At 45.2% G+C, this 17,906-nt stretch overlaps 1 protein-coding gene across 2 annotated transcripts in view; it reads right to left on the bottom strand.

Annotated features, from left to right (window-relative positions):
- Positions 1-17,906, bottom strand: part of GRK5 (G protein-coupled receptor kinase 5) — a 151,923-nt gene that overhangs the window by 42,125 nt on the left and 91,892 nt on the right. Inside the window, exons 3-4 of one of the 2 annotated variants that reach the window (XM_058028861.1) lie at positions 14,179-14,291; positions 6,991-7,068 (exon numbers count right to left, since the gene is read on the bottom strand). In XM_058028861.1, coding sequence (XP_057884844.1) covers positions 6,991-7,068; positions 14,179-14,291 — 191 coding nt within the window. Of the gene's footprint in view, positions 1-6,990; positions 7,069-14,178; positions 14,292-17,906 lie in introns of those variants that run through there. The other variant, XM_058028862.1, reaches the window with a different exon arrangement.

Below are 17,906 nucleotides of genomic sequence, written 5' to 3'. Positions count from 1 at the left end.
CAAACACACAAAAGCCATCTCCTGCAGATTCCTGGATGGTTTGCAAGTCAGTGTTCCAGACAGCTGGAAAAGGCTGATTCCTTTTTTCCCATGTGAGCAAGGTTTTCAGGCAGAAAAGGCTGTTTCTGGGAAAGCTGAATGGACCTGAAAGTCTTTCAGAATTAACTTCCCTGGCCACTGGATAATCCATACAAACCAAATAGAAGTCATGAGGGGCACACAGAGGGGATAGGGAAAAGATGACCCCCAAAACAGGGAGGAGAAAACTATAATTAGCATATTCATTAGCCAAGGGGAGGCAAATAGAGCCTTCCTGCTGCCGGATAACCCTGAGCAGATCTGCTCTTTGTTTGCAGAGTCCCTTTGGATGGGCTGGCTGCTCTGAGAGGAGCTGGAGCAGGCTGGGGCCTGCCCTGCCTCACAGGCAGATGGAAGCCAGGTTCACATGTGTGGCTGACATCCATTAGGGGAATTGAGTTTCCACTGTCCAAAGGGTCAAGTCAGAGCAATTCCAGCAAACACAGGGAAGCCAGAAGGCTTCTTCTCAATGAGCAAAGCATCCCAGTGCTTTTCCTGACCAAGAATGACAAACAGTGAGGAGGCATGAGCACTGGGGAGTGTAACCTCTCCAGAAAACAGGGAAAGAGAAGCAGAGCTTCAATAGCTCTGATGAGCACAAAACCAGAGGAGGTGATGACTCCAGCCCAGACCTTCTACCAGTCTGAGCAAAGGCATTGCAAGGACAGGACACAGGGACCACCCAAGGACCTATTCTGGGGCAGCATCATCAGGGCAGGGCAGGCTCCAAGTTGTTTCCATAGTCTCTCCTACAAGTTTGGCACCACTGCAGGAGACAGAAGCCCTCAGTAAGTGTTTAGTTAACTAACATTTGTATTATAAACAGTGGGTAAAAGATGAGGAAATAGGACTCGAGCAAACCGTGAGAAAAAAGCCTTTTTGCCTGAGACCACAGCAAAGGGACTCCTAATCAAGGCAACACTGTGATTCTTCAGATTCCCTACCACACTACATTACAGCCTGGCCTCAGTGGCAGACAAACGTTTATTAAAATAAATCCTGACTAGAAAGCATTAATTTGAGTAACACAGTTGCCATTCTGCCACCCAGACATTTTCCCAGAACTGAACCTGGGAAAGATGAGCTTTTCCAGAGAGCCCACAGAGAAGGTACTTTCCTGGGCTCAGACACAGTGATCAGCAGAGATATTGATCGTGCTGTCTCTGCAGCAACAACAGGAATTATCCATTGATTTCTCTGGAGACTGGATTATGTATTGATTATGTGAGCTGCAAAGCAGAGGCCTAAGTAATGCTATCATGTCTGGCTAAAATGGTGCTCGTGGAGTAGTGAAGTCAATAGAAAGGGGAGATGAGAAATCCATTGAGGCAAAGGGCAGAGTCCCAGGGTAATTAATTAAATGGCAAAAATTCTGGCTCAAGTGATGCCAGGATTTCTACTTAAGCATTTTGCATCCTGAGAAGTCCCCTAATAGGAGCCCAAAGGATGCAGTGAATAACGCTTTGAGCAAGTAAATAATTCTGGCCCATCCCGAGCCCATGTAACACTCTGTGGACAGACAGGCACCTCATTCATTGCTTACTTCAATTGGGTCATTAATGAAATGCATAGGGTTTAGAAAAATTTGAAAACTAGCTGTGGAGATAACTCCTGGACCAAGCCTGAAGGGGCCATCCACTGCAGCCAGTGAAAAGAGATACTGTGCTGGCCTTTTATCAGCAAGATAATGAGCTTACAGGGGGACAGAGATGACTTGCTGGATATAAGTGACATAAGCTGAATTTGCAGGAGAAAGATAACAAGGTAGAAAACAGCCCCTGAAGGCTCACCTTTCAAAACACAGAGCCTCTGTCTTGCATTAAACTCTGCAGATTGCTTTACAGAAGCTTAACGTTTCTATCTTCCACTGCTCCCCTTAGAGTGGCATTCAGCTTTTGTTCTGGCCGTCCCAAAAACTAATTATAGCATGTTCCCTAGGAGGCATTTAGTAAAACTAAACAGGTAGAGGAAGAGGTCTCAGGACTTGAATCCAATTCTTGGTATGGTGTGACCCGCAGGACTCAGCCAGAATCGTTAAGAAGTGATAGATGGAACTTCACTGATCAGCAAAGATGACTCACCCAGAAGCACAAGTGCTGAACTTTGCATTTATTTTGGAGCTGGAAATGGGAAGGAGGGGAAGAAATCCCAAGGAGAGAGGCAAAGGTCCTTGTTGTCAAGATCAAAGCAATGGCCAAAAGGGAACTATCAGAGGATGGTGCACAAAGATGGGAGAGGTGGCTGTGAGCAGCAGCCTGGCTCAGCCACGTGGCCTGGCCCAGCAGAAAGCCTCATGTGTAATTTTAATTTCATCTACCCATCTTATGGAGACGTTTTCTTCTCCATAAACAACTGGTTTGAGAGAAGGGCACATTCTTGCCAGTAGACAAGTGGAAGGCCAGGCACTGCTGACCAGCCAGAGGCCCTTTCAAGGGACTTTTCCCTCCCTTCCTTATCCTATAATTGGTCATAAAAACAAAGACATAGTTTTGTTTACCAAAATCCCCACTGATAGCCTCAGACTGGTGTAAGGAGGTTATTGCTGTGCCCAGCCAACCTCTTGCAGCAAAGAAAGTGCAAACATGGCCTTTATTCTGTGCATTTCCTGGAGGAAAGGGTACTGGACAGGAATTCAGATAAGAAAATTCATGTTGTCGCTGTTCTTCATATTCTGTGAAGTATTTTAATGGGGATAACAATACACATTAGACATCCTGTTCAGTAACATTTTTAGTACCCAGCTGAGTCCAAATATAAACTATAATGGCATATGGAGACTGTCTTAAGAGCCATTTCAAATCAATTTAGTTTTATATAGCGTCTCTTCAAGTCTCTCAAGGTGATTTACAGTGAAAAAGCAAATAGTGGGATAGTGATTTAGTGGAGTAAGGCATGGCAGCTGTCAGGCAGGAAGGAAAAAATGCTGCATGGAGACGTAAAACTCTAATTTAAAAGCAGTACAAAGGTAAATATATCTCTTTGCTCTTCCAGTACAAGAAGCAGTCAGGTAATGAAGCCAGGTTGGGTTCAGTTTAATTCAACAGTTCAATGGAGCCATTTACAGATGGAACTGGACCTAAAACTCAACCTTTTCCACTCAACTGCTGAGATTAGGAAAAAAAACAGGGAAGAAATATTTCTGACCAATTCATTTTACCATCATATTTCACAACCTCAGAAATTTCAGACTTCCTGTGGCTTGGACTTCTGCCCTAGGGGCTTATGAAGTCAAGAAGGCAGCTTTAAGTGTCTTTTTCATGGAAATTGTTAAAGCCTTTTTTAAAGAAGCAAGACTCTAGTCAGGAAACCTTGGCCTGGCTGGTGTGACAACCATTGTGCTGCTCCTGTGCATGGAGGAGGAATAATTCTTCAGAGAATGTTTCCCTCAGCTAAGGACACCCTTCCTGTGGGTTTTTTGCCCTCCTGTTCACCCCTCAAGTGAAGCTGCTGCAGAAGCCATGAAAACACTCATATTTTGGTGTTCCTAGTGTAGAGATCTTACATTTCCCTTCCATCAAAGGGCTCAGAACAGGCTGTTGGATGTGGCTGTTTCAGTGAACTTCAGGCAAGAGAGAGGGAATGCTGCTGACTTCCTAGGGCCTGGGTACACAGGATCCTGGGACAGCTCAGCATGGAAGGGACCTTTGAAGATTTCATGGGAGAGGTAGTCTAGATGAGATGATGCAGTGCCCAACAGCATCCTGAAAACCTCCAGTGATAAGGACTCCACCACACCCTTAGGGAGGTTGTTCTATGTACTTCTTGTTTGAGAGGCCTAAACCATCCGTGTTTCCTTCCACCTAAACCATCCGTGTTTCCTTCCACCTAAACCACCCACATTTCCTTCCACCTAAACCACCCACATTTCCTTCTACCTAAACCTTCCACATTTCCTTCCACCTAAACCACCCATGTTTCCTTCCACCCAAACCACCCAGGTTTCCTTCCAGGTGCCAGCATTTGTCAGGATTTGTCACTGCTGCTGCCTGCAGGTCAGGGACATGGTGGAAGCCTGACCTGCTTGTCCACCAGGATTAAGATTTCAATTTTCCAACAAGCAGGTAGGGGCTGTTCAGGATGCCAAAGCTGTGGAGAGCCTGAGCTGTGATCACTTGAGAACCTCCTTGCTCCAGCACGCTGGCAAGGGCAGGGTTTGCTGAGTGGCCTCAGGGCAGACGTCTCACAGGCTGTGACTCTGTGACTCACACGGGGCTGGGAGTCCTGCTGGGATGTCTGCTCATCTGGGAAAGTGCCTTCTCCTCCTTTCTGCTGTGCAAGAAGTGTATGTTTTATTAAATAAAGTGCTTGTTCCCTATGCAAATGAGCGCCCTTTGGAAGGGTGATACACTGACACGTTTTATGTTAAATATGTATGCCCTTTAAAAACCGAAGCAAGAGCTGAAAATCATTTATAAATATTAAAGAGCGAGAAGTCTACTTTTTGTTTTCACTGTGTTTCTGATCCTGCACTCTGAGAAAAACACTCCTCACATTATAAGACTGAATTATCTGTCCAAGAACTAAACCTGTAATTTATTCTATCAGTCAAGCTGTATGTCACGCATTTTTGGATCAAGACAATCAAGTTCTTTGAAGCACAGACACACACCTACTTAAAAGAAGCTTTCAGCTGAAAGCAGAAGACTCCAGAAACAGCAGCAATTTGTACCTTTCAAGGAACTGATTATTAAATAGAGAAATGCTGATTCCAATGAAAAGAAGGTTTCTTTGCTGGCCAGGATGATGTTCCATTAGGACATTTGGGTCCAGATTCATCTGCTTGGACTGCAGACATCAGTCCTTTCAATCATTGACTTCTAATGGCATCAAATGTGTCCTTTGGAGATACTTATTTCTCTTTCTTGACAAGAAAGGACAGTAGGCCATCTGCACTCCTTACCTGACTACCTTAGTTAGGTATCTAAAATGAAATTAAATCAATCCAGGCCTTTTTCTGTTTTTTTAAGTATTCATTGCATGGGACACCTATCAGAAAGTCCAGTATCCAACCCATTGTTACAGCACAGTCACCCTTGCCTCCAGGAAGCATTTTCTGCTATGCAAGGTTTCCACATCCCTCTGGGAACAAGCAGAAGTTTCTCATTAAGGAACAAAAGTGCAGCAAGACCAATGCAGACATTAAAGCACCACCAGCAGGGAGGCAGTTTTAGATTACCAGTGAAGGAGGGGAGCTCTGTGTTTCACAGGATCACAGAATGGGTGATGCTGGAAGGGACCACTGGAGATCATCCAGTTTCCTTCTGCTCAGAGTTGTTAAGGTAACTTGCAAATACCAGAAAAGTCTCAGGGCAGACTGTAAATATGCTGTGCCAATTTTACATACTGAGAAACCAGGTACACAGGTCAAATAAGAAGTCCAGGGCATGGCAGAGAATGGAAACTCCAGCTCTGGAGTCCCAGTATTTTTCCTTCCTGTAACACCACCGTTCTTTGTTGATGAAGAAGCAGCAGTTTTCAGCTTGGTCTTCACTGCACATTCACTAAATTATTCCATGTGCTTCTGGCTGCACCATGGATGGCAGGAGAGCCACTGGACAGCAGTGAAGAGCTTTTGGAAACCTGCAGCAGGACTGGCTGAAGTGAAGCAATGCTATCCTCCCCTCACTTTACTAGCTCTGCTATCAGCAAAATGCCTTTCTCCCTTTCCAGATGGGAGCTGGAGCAGTGGGAAATATTTTCCCTCAGAGTTTGTTGCTCTGTTGACAGGAATTTTAAGACAAAAGGTCATTTTGGTGGATTTAAAAAGCAGTGGAACTTCGTGCCCCTAATGAATGGGCAGCAGGAACTTATACTGGCAGTGCTCAATGGCTGCACATGAAACTAGCCAGGCCCAGTAAATGAAACCAGATCCCAAAATGCAGCCTGAGATAACTGAAAGTATGCATCAAAGTTTATTGTAGGAAAATGACTGAGTGGAAAAAGAGTGGTCTGCTCTGCCCCTGCACCTCCAAAACATATTGTACCACTTAAGCCCTCTAGAAGGACATCTGCCAAAAATGTGATTAATTCTCCTGAAGGTCAAATGTATTACTTTTGTAAAATAGTTGAAGCAGCAGTTGTACGTCTTTGATTACTCTTACGAAAGCAACTCAGGAAAAATCCCAGGATGGCTCTTGTGTTTGAAGCTGCTCTTGTGTTTGAAGCTGGATGTTTACTGCTTACTGGCAGTGACTTGTGCAGCAAAGGTGAAATGTGGTCAGGAAATGATTGTAACCCCCCCAGAAGGGCTGGTCCCAGAGCAGCCTGTCCCAAATTCCAGCAGCACATCCCGTGTCCCTGTTTGGAGTGCCACCCTGTGGATGCTGCTCCCAGGAGCTCCTCTCCTTCCCACAGCCACAGAGCAACACTCAGGACCCACCCTGGGCACGAGGATGGGTGACAGAACCTCTGAACCCCCAACCCCTCTGTCCCCTGCATGTCCCCAGCCTGGGGGAAATGGGGCTGGGGGAGAAATGGGAATTTCTGTGCCAAAATACAGCGCCTGTCATGAAAAATCATTTCTGCCTGTGCTTTCTACACAACAGAATATGAAATGCCACCACCACTTCTGAGCTGGATAGGAAATAATTGGGGCATCTGTTGGTAACAGGTCTTTTGTATTACACCCCCAATGCAGAGCTTTGTACACTGAGGAGAGACCAGAGAAGCTCTCTGCTCACCTACAGATGAATTAAGCCCCTGCTAAGTCAAGTTCATCCTCAGAAGTCCCTTTCTGGACTGCATTATAATTTTTTTTCTCTCTGACTGTTTGTGTAAGACTTGCAGGTTTATTCACTGGAGATTGCCACCATAAATTTTAGGAGTCTGGCTTACAAAGCCTGTAACAACCTTGTTTAGTAAAGGTGTGCCGTGCAGAATTCCTTCAGTAATGCCACTTTGGCTGCCCCTTACCTCTGGGGTGAGGTATTTCATCATGATTTCCTTTCCTTTCTCTCCCAGCTTTTCATCTGGAGCAATTTCATATTCTGCCTGGAACAGACATATAAAAAATAAAAGTCAATATTTGCACTCATATTTCACCATTATAACTTCATTTTGGATGTGGCCTTAACAGAACACTCTGTATGAAAAATCTGAAGGACAAATATCATTTTCTGGTGGAAGTAAAACCTGAACACACAATCTTATTAAAAACCTTCCACAATATTTTGACCAGACCCTAGCGGCGCATCTTCTGGGGCTTTGTCTCTTAATTAACACCAATACCATTTAATTAATTTATATTTTATAACCTTGCAAAGCCAGCTTTCAGAAAGCATTCAGTGACAAGAGACATCAGCTTCATTTGGTTTTGCTCAAAAGGAAGGTGGACACAGAAGACAAAATTATTTCTCCGAGTGGTAGAGAACGTGAATGCTTGTTAACCCTTGGTATTTCAAGTGCCAACTGAATATATATATATATATATATATATATATATATATATATATATATATATATATATATTCTTTTTTGTTTAATATGTCTTTTCTGTATATTTATGCCTTGACCTTGGTCTAACAATACCTGTGCAAAGCAGAGAGACTTGCCCATCACTATTAGTGACCCTTGGCTCAGTCCCTCCTGATTTCTTAGGCAGATTTCTAAGGTCCAAGAGGAAACAAGAGAGACCACTTAGAGGAATAGGCACCATAAGGAAAATTCTCTTCCCTAGTGTATTAAAAAAGGGAGCACCCCATCCTCACACCCTACCTACATTTTAAAATTCTGACTGCTCTAGGTATTGAAGTATTACTGAGTTTTGATGAGTTTTGTTTACATTAGAAGCAAAAGAAGCACAATGTGTGTACCATGCAGATATTGATCACTTCATCTAAAGTTTTAGATCCATGGAGGCATTTGAAGGAAACACATGCTGCAGGGGAGCCCAGTGGCTAAATGACAACAAGTTCTCTTAGGGACATTCTTGGCACTGCTTGGGATATGAAGCTTTAGCCTTCAGGTCAAAATATTTTCCAGAATAAAATAAAATAAAATTTAAAAAAAAAAAGAAGACAACAGCCTAGCAGTTTTCATGACTGTATTAAAAGAAGGATCCCAGAAAATCCTGCCAAGCCAATTAAATAACCTGGTCCAATACAAGCTGTCTGTGATGATAAATGAGGAGGAAGCTTAACAAAAAAAAAAAAAAAAAAAAAAAAAAAAAAAAAGGTAAATCAGACTGAACTGGCAAACACTTGGAAGAAGAAAATTCAGAACTATTGCCCATTGGAAGATGTATGTGCTGCTCCAGGCTGGATGCAATAAATCTGCAGGCTGGCTGTAATGGATACCCCAGCTAAGCAAACCCAGGAATGACATGGAAACCACAATGTAGTAATAATGCTATTCCCCTTTCTCTCTGGCCAGGGCTCACTTAGCTATTGCAGCTCAGGTCTGGAGCTGCATATTTACACACAGGCATGGCAGGTAGCTTGAACAATCTGGAATTATGATCTGATTTGGTTTGGGAAATGATAATGGCCACAAATAAGAATGATGAACAAACAACCAAAAACTAGAACCTACAAGTACAGTACTTCTTTTTAAGTGACAGTTTTGGGGATGCAACTGATTAGGTTCTCATAAAACTTAATTCAAGGGTTTAAAAAAAATATTTTATCTAATTTCCTGTCCTTTTAGATGGTATCTGAGTATGGGTCATTTCAGCTCCTAAAGTACAGAAACTCTGAAATGCTTAGAGCATCTTAGCAGCATTTTTCTTCATGATTTCTCTCTCCTTCATTTGCTTTCAAATTCTGATAATATATTGTTTCCCAAGCAAATAAAACCTGATTATAAGTCATCATCTCCTATTTGAAATGAACCAGGGAGCTGTTGAAAAATTTGTCGTCTTTTTTGCCACACATAACCTATAACAGTTACATCCCATCAGAACTGTACAACAGGAAACAAATCAGGACAGACCAGAAGGCAGAAACTCAGCAAGAAGTGATGTCTTGAAATGCAATTCCAACATGGGAAATGGCATCCAACATATGCAGAGCTAAATGCACACCTATACATGCACAGAGGATCTTGTTCTGCCTCAAGACAGTCAGCACAGAATAAAAGGAAAGTTAAATTACACTTGCATTTGACATTCCCAGAGAATGTGACACGGTGGCGGCAAAGGTGGGAAGTGACAGACAAGTGAGGATGTGAGAAGAAACCATAAGTTCCAATTGTGCACAGTGTTGATTTCACTGCAGGTCTGCACTAGAAGCCTGTTCCATTTTGTCCCTAATCTCATTATTATTTCTACCTTCAGTGCCATTTTAGAGCAAACAGACTCTGGTGCATTTCCAGCCAGGACCTGTTATTACAGTAGATAGACAGGGATGTCCCCATGCTCTCTCTGCCACCTGCCTGGGAAGCCACCAAGGTCCTCAACCCCTGGTCTTGTGCTTAAATCACAAGATACCTCCCCTTCTTTCCCAATGCTCAAAAGCACAGTTTGCAAATCCCTAATTGCTAGAAATAACATCATTTCTTATAATCCGTGGAACAAACTATTTTCCATCATTCCTTTGATGAATCCAGGCATGTGTTTCAAGGCTCCTGCTCTGAAGTCTAATAGCTTCCCCATGCCCTGCTTGGGTCAGACAGGGCCCTATTCATAGCCCATAAATGAGGGGAGGATTTACGATCACCCTGACTCCGTGGGACAAGCTGCAGGGAAGGCTCTTTCTGTGGGCAGGCACAGATCCTCCAGCCCAAATGGCGAGAGGATGTGGGCTGGCCACTGTCTGCTGCTAGCTTTCCTTCTGGCTGCTCTTTTGGAGGCAGCAGTCATGCTGGTGGCTCCTTCTTCCATGGAAGCAGCCGTGGCTGGGTGGGGGAATGGGAGTGCAAAGTGTCCCTCCCTTTGGAGCAGCTGCCCTCAGGATGGGCTGAGATCAAGGGAAAAATGCTCCTCAGCTGGGAAAGGAGCAACATCCAGCCTGGTTGTGGGATGGGACAGCCACAGGCTCAGGGACAGCTCAGGTCTGGGGCCTGTGATGGATGGAGAGCTACCAGGGCAGTGACACAGGGGCCCCACAGGGGCTCACATTGATCCTGACACACCAATTTATGGAGTATCTGAATTTTCACCTCAATATTATTTGAGCTCCTGAAACTGCACAGATAAAAATATGTGAAAATGGAAAAACATATCCAAAGAGATCTCTCTGCAGATCTGGAGGATGCTCTCCCACAGCAGCATGGCATGGCTGAGGGAATCCTCACCCCCTGTACCCACCAGAAGATGAAGGTGGGAACAGACACTCTCACCAGAGCAGTTCTGGCTTCTTGGTAAAAGTCAGGAACAGTGAGCATCTGCAGGAGGTTGCTGGCATTTCAATCCCAATTTTTCACCTCCACTTTCTCAGCTCTCTCCTCTGTTATCTGAGAACATCTCTCTGCTCAGTCCTTTCTCAGACTCCAGGCTCTGCCCTGCTATTGCTCTGTCCTCAGTGCCTGTCCTTGCACTTGCCTCTGCTGGAGATTTAAAATCTGTGACTGAAAACTGGAAGGCAAATCCCAAACAGCTGGGATTCATAATAACTCACATTTCTAAATGAAAAGTGAACTTGAAACCATATTTTTCATATTTAAAGGCAGGGCAAAGAGAGCCCTTTCAACTGTTTGAAAACACGTTTTGAGTTAATGAGTTTGTTGATACTAACAAACTGGCATTTCTGATGGGAAAAGCCTTGAACAGCTTTAAGACACACACACACAGATGGTTTATATACCACAAAAGGGACTTAACCAAATGAAATCTCCCTAACAGCAAGGCAGGGTTTTCACAAATGGCATTAAATGGATGCTCACTCATCCTTTCAGCCCAGGTAAGTGCCATGTCTAGTGAAGCATTCAGCTGAAAAGTCCACCCGAGGAGATTGTGCCTCTCACCCTGAGCCCAAATATCACAAGCAGAAACAACCTGGAGAGGCAGCAGGGCTATTTTCCTCCAGAGGATCTATTCCTGTGTGACTCCAGAGCAAAAATGTAACCTTGTTCACATTAGAGAGAAAATAATGACCAAAATTGTCCACATTCTCCACCAGTCAACCTAAATCTGGTCCACATTAAATTGTTAAAAACCCTCCCTTGGCAAAAAAAATTATGAATGTGAGTAGATGAAGCAGGAAAGGGAGTCCAGAAGTGAAAGCCTTCATTTTAATGACGAATGAAGATCACAGGAGAGGAGAAGGAAGTGTCAGGGAATGTGCTGGTGAGAAGGGGACAGGAGCAGGAGGTCCCTGCTGAACTGAACTGCCACCTTCCTGTGCTGGAGGCACTGGCTGTGGAGAAGCAAACACACCTTGCTAGCCCCTTGCCTGCTCACTGACCTGCCTTTTAGCACAGGAAACATTTCCCCTCACACTTGATTCAGATGGCTCTCTTTCAACGGCTCCAATGTTGCTGGAATATTTGTAAGCAGAGCACAGTGAGCTTCAGGGCTGTGCGTGACTCCTCGGCTGAGGGCTTCTAGAGGAGCCCATGTAATCACAAACCATCTCCATCTAATGACAACAGCTCGTGCTCACACAGTTCCTCCATGTGAATGGCTCCATCGGGCTTTGCTGAGCCATCCAGGGAGATCTCTGTGGTTCCAAGCACCCAGACCAGCACGTGATGCCTCCAGAGCCCCACGGGAGCTCGGAGCATATTTCATCTCAGCAGTCAGGACCTCTGCCATGAGCTTGTTTGCACAATAGCTGCAGCAAGAGATGGCTGTCTGTCCTTACAGCCCTCCTGCCAGCTGGGGGAAGGGGCTGCTGTTGCTCCATTTCCCAGACAGACAGACAGACAGACAGACACACTGACAGGTCCCACAGCAGCAGTGGGAACCAAACACCCACAGCTCCAGCAGTGCTGTGCTGCAGAGCTCTGCATCTCTTTGTTCTTATCACTGTTATCATCTAGAGTTGGGGCCTGCTGCTTACAAACCACATGTCGTGTTAGTCTGGGCTACAATCGATTGTGACTAATTACCCAAACACTGCTCTCACAAAACATGGGGAGACTTTATGCCTCTGAGCACTTTCCTCTCAATTACTGGTTGAAATTGGCCAAGGTATTCACAGGTCTCAGAGGGAGCTGACAGCTACACGCCTACATGCATGCAGAATTCAGTGATACAAATCCTTTCTCTTCAGAAGGCAGCTTAACAACTGTTTAACAGAAAAAAAATCCCCAAATCCTGCCATAATTACATTTGCAGGAGACTACTTCAAAGCAGGTTAGGTATTTCACACAACAGCTGACACAAATGTCCAGTCAGGAGAGGATTTTTTTTTGTCTCTTTACATATTCTGGTCTGCAAGGTCTGGATGATTCCACCAGCCTTTGGAAGCAAAGGTGTGAGAGAGCTTAGTCTCTCACAAGGCTGGTGAGAGGTTGTTAAATGTCTGACTCAGCTTCTGGTTTTCTCCCAGAAGCCTCAGTCACTTCTTTCCTTGCAGACAGTTGAGTGCAAGAGCACAAAAAGTGAATAAAATATTGGGAGGCATCAAGTACTGGCTTCTGCCAGTGTCATACTGTGCCACCTGGTAAAGTCACTTAGATGGGCACTGAAAAAGAGAGGTGGTCCTCCCTTTCAACGTGCAAAAAGCTCTGTAAGTCCCTCAAGAACAGCTCAATATTATCCCCTTTTATCTTTTCCCTTTATTTGACATTACACAAAAGGTAATTTTTGCATCTTGTGTTAGAAAAATAACTGAGACAAAAGAAAATTAAGGCTCTTGGCTTTTCCTGCTTGTTACAGCAGGTGGTCTAGAAAAGTTTCCCATTCCTGGTGGTCTCAGATTAGGGCTGTAAAGTCAGACTCCTGGTCTCATTATAGGGCCTTTTTTGCCTAACATAGGGCTTGGCTTGAATCCCACCACTCACTAAACACAGTGTGACCCCGCTGGGCAAATTTCAGTAGCAATCATCCAATTTAATGGCCAAGGGCTGTGTTGCTTGACCTTAATATTGCCTAATGCAGGGATTTTCATGGGCTGGGAGCAAGCTTACACAGAATAATTATATTTGAAATCAATAATATTTGAAAATTTAAAAATTAACAGCAGTCTCCTTTGTTTATTGATTTCAAATATTTAAAAACTGATTCAGACTTTATTGAACACTTTTTGTGATGCTGCAGATTTGCTGTTGTAATGCAGGAGTAACATAAATCTTAAGAGACAACATGTCCTCTGCAGACTGTTAATTTTACAGCTTCAGGGCAATCCTCACTTTTCCTTATACTTCAGAGTAGCTTCACCATGGTGCAAACAAAACAATTTTATTCCTGTTGGTGTGCATTGTTTTGCTTCTGAGTTCAGTGTTAGCCAGGGAGCAAGACCCTGTGGGCACTCACAAGTGACAAGTTCCTCTAGCTCTTTGGTACCATTTCACCTTTTGGCTGATCAACACCTTCCCCTTACACAGCAAAGGAAGTGACTGAGAGCCTTTTCCACTGTGAACAGCTGGCAGGACACATGGCCAAGTGCTGCCAGACTGGGAAAGAGCCTCAGGTCCCCCAGGGCTTGGGGGTGATGCTCAGTGGCTGGGTTAACTGATGGCTCACTGGGGTGGAAAATGGAGCAGATTTGTTTCTCAGTGACCTCAGTCAAGTTATTTCTGTACTTTGCGCCTCTGTTCTCCTATTTGAAAAAAACAGGGTGATTATCAGGGTGTCCTTTGTGAACCATCCTGAACTCTGGGGATGAAAAGCCTTGGTAAGGGATATTGCGATTATTACATTCCCCATCCTCTCTTGTCAGCCCATTCTCAACTTGCCTTTCCTCCCAGTGCCTCCCAGCAGGGCAGGCTTCACCCCCATCAGCAGACAGTGCTCACAGCAGCTCAGCTGCTCAGGTGTTCACATGAAAGGAGGCCACAGCAGCACTGTGGGGGTGACTGTCCTTACCCTCTCTGGTGGCTCATGTCCCTGAGTGTCCCAGTGCCACCAGTGGTGCCAAGCTGATGCTGGGGCCAGCCCTGTCCTGCTCCAGCACTTCAGACACAAAATCCCACAAAACAGTGATTTCTTGGGGTCAGAGGAGTCTCCTCTGTCAGGGGAACATTGCAAAGCAGCCCAGAATACCACAAGAACTGACTTACCACCGAGTCAAGGAACCTGATGCAGCACTCGAGCTCGGGCCGGGTCTCACAGAACTGCCGAAAGAGGAGCCTTCCAATGGGCTGCTTCTCACATATGCTGCAGTAATCTCTCTCTGCAGGCAAGAAAGAGAAGAACAGAAGCATGAAAATGAGAACAGCTCTGCCTTTTGGGTTGTTCATGAGCTCAAAGCATTGCAAGTGAGTGCAGGACTACAACCCCAAAATCACCACAACCTCCTTCTCCCTGCCACCACGTTTCAGGTATCCAAATACAAATATAATTAATGGCTTTAGGACTCAATTAAGAGAGGCTGAATTTTGTTGGTAAAGGTCAAGCAAAAGCCATTCAGCTATTATGAAAAAATAATTCCACATTTTTCTGTGGTGGAAATGTATGCAAAGGTACAGCTCAGACTGGTGGTGCTGGTGGCAATGTGGGGAGCAAATTACAAGTCCTTGAAATATGAGTCATACATTAAAGGGCAGAAAAAGCTGGAATTTGTGGAGATCTTCCTGGATGCTTCCTAGATATGCACTAAAGTACTAAAGTGCTCCACATCTCTGGAAATGCTTAGCCTACTTTCAATTAAACAATTATAGTAAACACTGCATTTTCAAAGGTTTCAAAATTTCTGCTATTTAATTGCTGAGCATTAAGGAATGGATAGAGCATATGGCATCTGGCTCATTTCAGTTTAACACAGCACTCCTCACAGAACTGCATTTCCCCTCAAAAGCCATGTTTAAATGCCATTCCTCTGTGCTGGTGCATCCACAACCATCACTCACAGTACAGCAAAAGGTTCTTTGCTCATCACAAGGACTATCAGCAGGAGAATATCAGCATCATTAACTGGCATGGCACCAGCACGAATGCCAAGGGCTCTGGATATTTTTCTGGTGAGAGCAGAAAATCCCCCAGCCTGCTTGGAGCAGCAATACTTGCTTGAGACACGTTATTCCTCTACAAGTACACACATGTCAAACAACATACTGTGTTTCCTTAGGCATTCTTCTCACCACCCTCCTCGCTGCCATATGGCACTTGCTGTTATTATGGAAACAACCAGCTTCTAAACACATAACACAGCACTGCAAACAGACATACCAAACCCACACAAGTTGTCAGTGCCTTGGCTATTTCCCTCTTGGGCCTGCAGTAACTCCTGCAATGTCTTTGATTCCCCCTCTGCTTTGGCCCCCATGCCCTTCAGCTCCTCCCATTCCATGGATGAAGGCATCCAAAGCTGCTCTTTGCCATTGAGGCACCCAGCTGAAAGACCTGCTCAACTCAGCTTGTGCCCTGGGGACCATGTTCTGAAAAATCAGAATTGCCATAGAATCATGGAATGGTTTGGGTTGGAAACATTGGAAATGGGTTGTCCAAGAATAACAAAATGGTTTGGGTTGGAAGGGATCCTAAAGATCACCTAATTACACATCCCCTGCCATGGGCAGAGCCACCTTCCACTATCCCAGGCTGCTCCAACCAAACTGGCCTTGGACACTTCCAGTGATGAGGCACCCACATCTTCTCTGGGCAGCTCATGCCAGGGCCTCCCCACGCTCTGGGGACATTTGTCCTGAACAGAAAATGCTGTTTGAGGTGCTGGATTTCTGCCCTGTACCTGGGTGACAGCAGGCAGGAGCAGCCAAGGCTGCCTCACCTAAGGGGAAGGAGGGAGCCTGCCCAGTGCTGCACCTGGCTGTACTTCAGGAACTGATTCCTGAAGCACTTGGTCAGGAACTTGGTCCAGTGGTCACTAGAGACATGGATTGGGGATAGCTGAAATGGGCTTTAATTCAGTCTGGTCCTGCTCTGGTTTGGTCTTCTGAAGCAGTTGGGAACAACATGCCAGCAGCATTTTTTCGCTGGCACTGCCATTTCATTTTGGATCAGGATATCACTCAATCTACTGAGAAAACTGCAATGTTTTGATGCCCTCTCACAAGCAAAACTGGATCAAAATCACTGTATAAATCCTAACTTCACCTTCAGTCAATTATCAGCAGCCACCCCCTGGCACTGGCTTATTTGCCTGAGCTGGAGCCTTCAGCATGGAACACCATGGCACTGATAGGTGTGGTGGGAAAAGCAGCAGGATCCCTAGGACATGGAGCAGCCTTGGGGTGTCCTTGTGGGTGCTTGTGGGGTGTCCTTGTGGGTGCTACCAGCTTGTGCTGCTTGATCAAGTGGCATTTTTAGTGAGTAACTGCTGGAGGGATGTGCAGACATGCACAGCACCTTAGTGGAAGTGAAGGAGTGAGGAGAGTGGATCAGGACAACAGCCCTCACAACATCCCAGAGACCAGCACGAAGCCAGAGGCTCAGGTGAGCTCTCCTGGGAGGTTTTTGAGGTTTAACTACATCTGCCTGATGCTGGTTTCTGCTGCCTTGACTAACCAGCTCTTGTGAGGATATGAATACAACATACACCCTGAATACCAGCAGCACGCGGCCTGCCTGGTGGCAGGACTCAATCCCTCCAGAAGCTCCCCCATGCCAAAAAAGAAAGAGACTGTTTGGATTCATAACAGAGTAAACCAGAAAGGGACAAACACAATAATCAGCTGGTTTGCCCCATGTTTTTTCTTGTACAACATCATTTGATGGACAGTGATAACTGTTGTACAAAATGCAGTTAGTTTAGCAAAGTTGTTATGACACGGTGACACCCAGTGTAGCAGAGGATTATCTTCTACCAAAAGGGCCAGTGAGACCAGGTAAATTAGTGTGTTAATTGCACATCCATAACTTCACAGAACAGCAGGGAAAGAAAACAAGCAGCTAAACACTACAACATACAAATAAACAGATAGATATACACAGATAAACACAACATAAATAAGACATGAGCACAGACTTCCTCTTACTCTACAGAACTTGGCCAGCACATGAGAAGGGTGACCCACTGGTAACAAGGAAAAAGGAAATACCAGAAATAATCTCAGAAAATGCAACAGCCAGAGCAGCTCCCTGGAGCCATCCACGCCTCCGTCATGGATGTACCAACACAGACAACAAACACACGACAAAAATGCTTTCATTCCTTGTAGGTGACACAAATTATTTTCTTAGGCCCTGATCTTGCTGTTGGCCTCACCAAGTCAGCTAAAGGAATCTGCACTCAACTAATTCTTGGGATGCATGGGCCCGGAGCGGACTAAGAAAGAAAAACACGTCTGAGCTCAAGCTGGAAAAGGAGCGGAAGGTTTTATTAGAGCAAGAAGTGTTTCAGCAGCGTGCTGCACCCCAGAGACGGGGCCGGGGCACCCCGAGCCGTGCTCAGGAGCTGCTGCAGGATGGGGAGGGACGGGGAGGCGGGCGGGCACCGCAGCCAGGGCTCTCCTGGGCAGGGACTGGGCCTTGGGTCGCTCCCGTTCCGCCTGCCAGTAAAAACATCCATCCCGTTTCAAAAGTTTAAAAAATAGAAGGAATGATTTCCTGAGGAAATGGAAATGTTAAACACTTGGAAGTGAAACCATATGCTTGTGATGATGAAGTGTAACTAAAACAGCTCTGAGAGTGATATCTTTGGTAGTCAGACCCTCCTGCCTCAGCGCCATCCTGTTGAACACCTGCAAAGTCACCCAAAATGGGGGTGAAAGGCTGGGTGGGTCAAACTCTTGGGAAAGCAGACACTTCTCAGTGACGCCAAACTCTTTATTTAGAAAATATCGCTGGCAAACAACGCACACATGCGAGTGAATTCTCCATCTTCCCAACA

The sequence above is a fragment of the Melospiza georgiana genome, chromosome 8 (genome assembly GCF_028018845.1).
Source record: "Melospiza georgiana isolate bMelGeo1 chromosome 8, bMelGeo1.pri, whole genome shotgun sequence".
NCBI lineage: Eukaryota > Metazoa > Chordata > Aves > Passeriformes > Passerellidae > Melospiza > Melospiza georgiana.
This window is presented reverse-complemented; position numbering and strand designations above follow the sequence as displayed.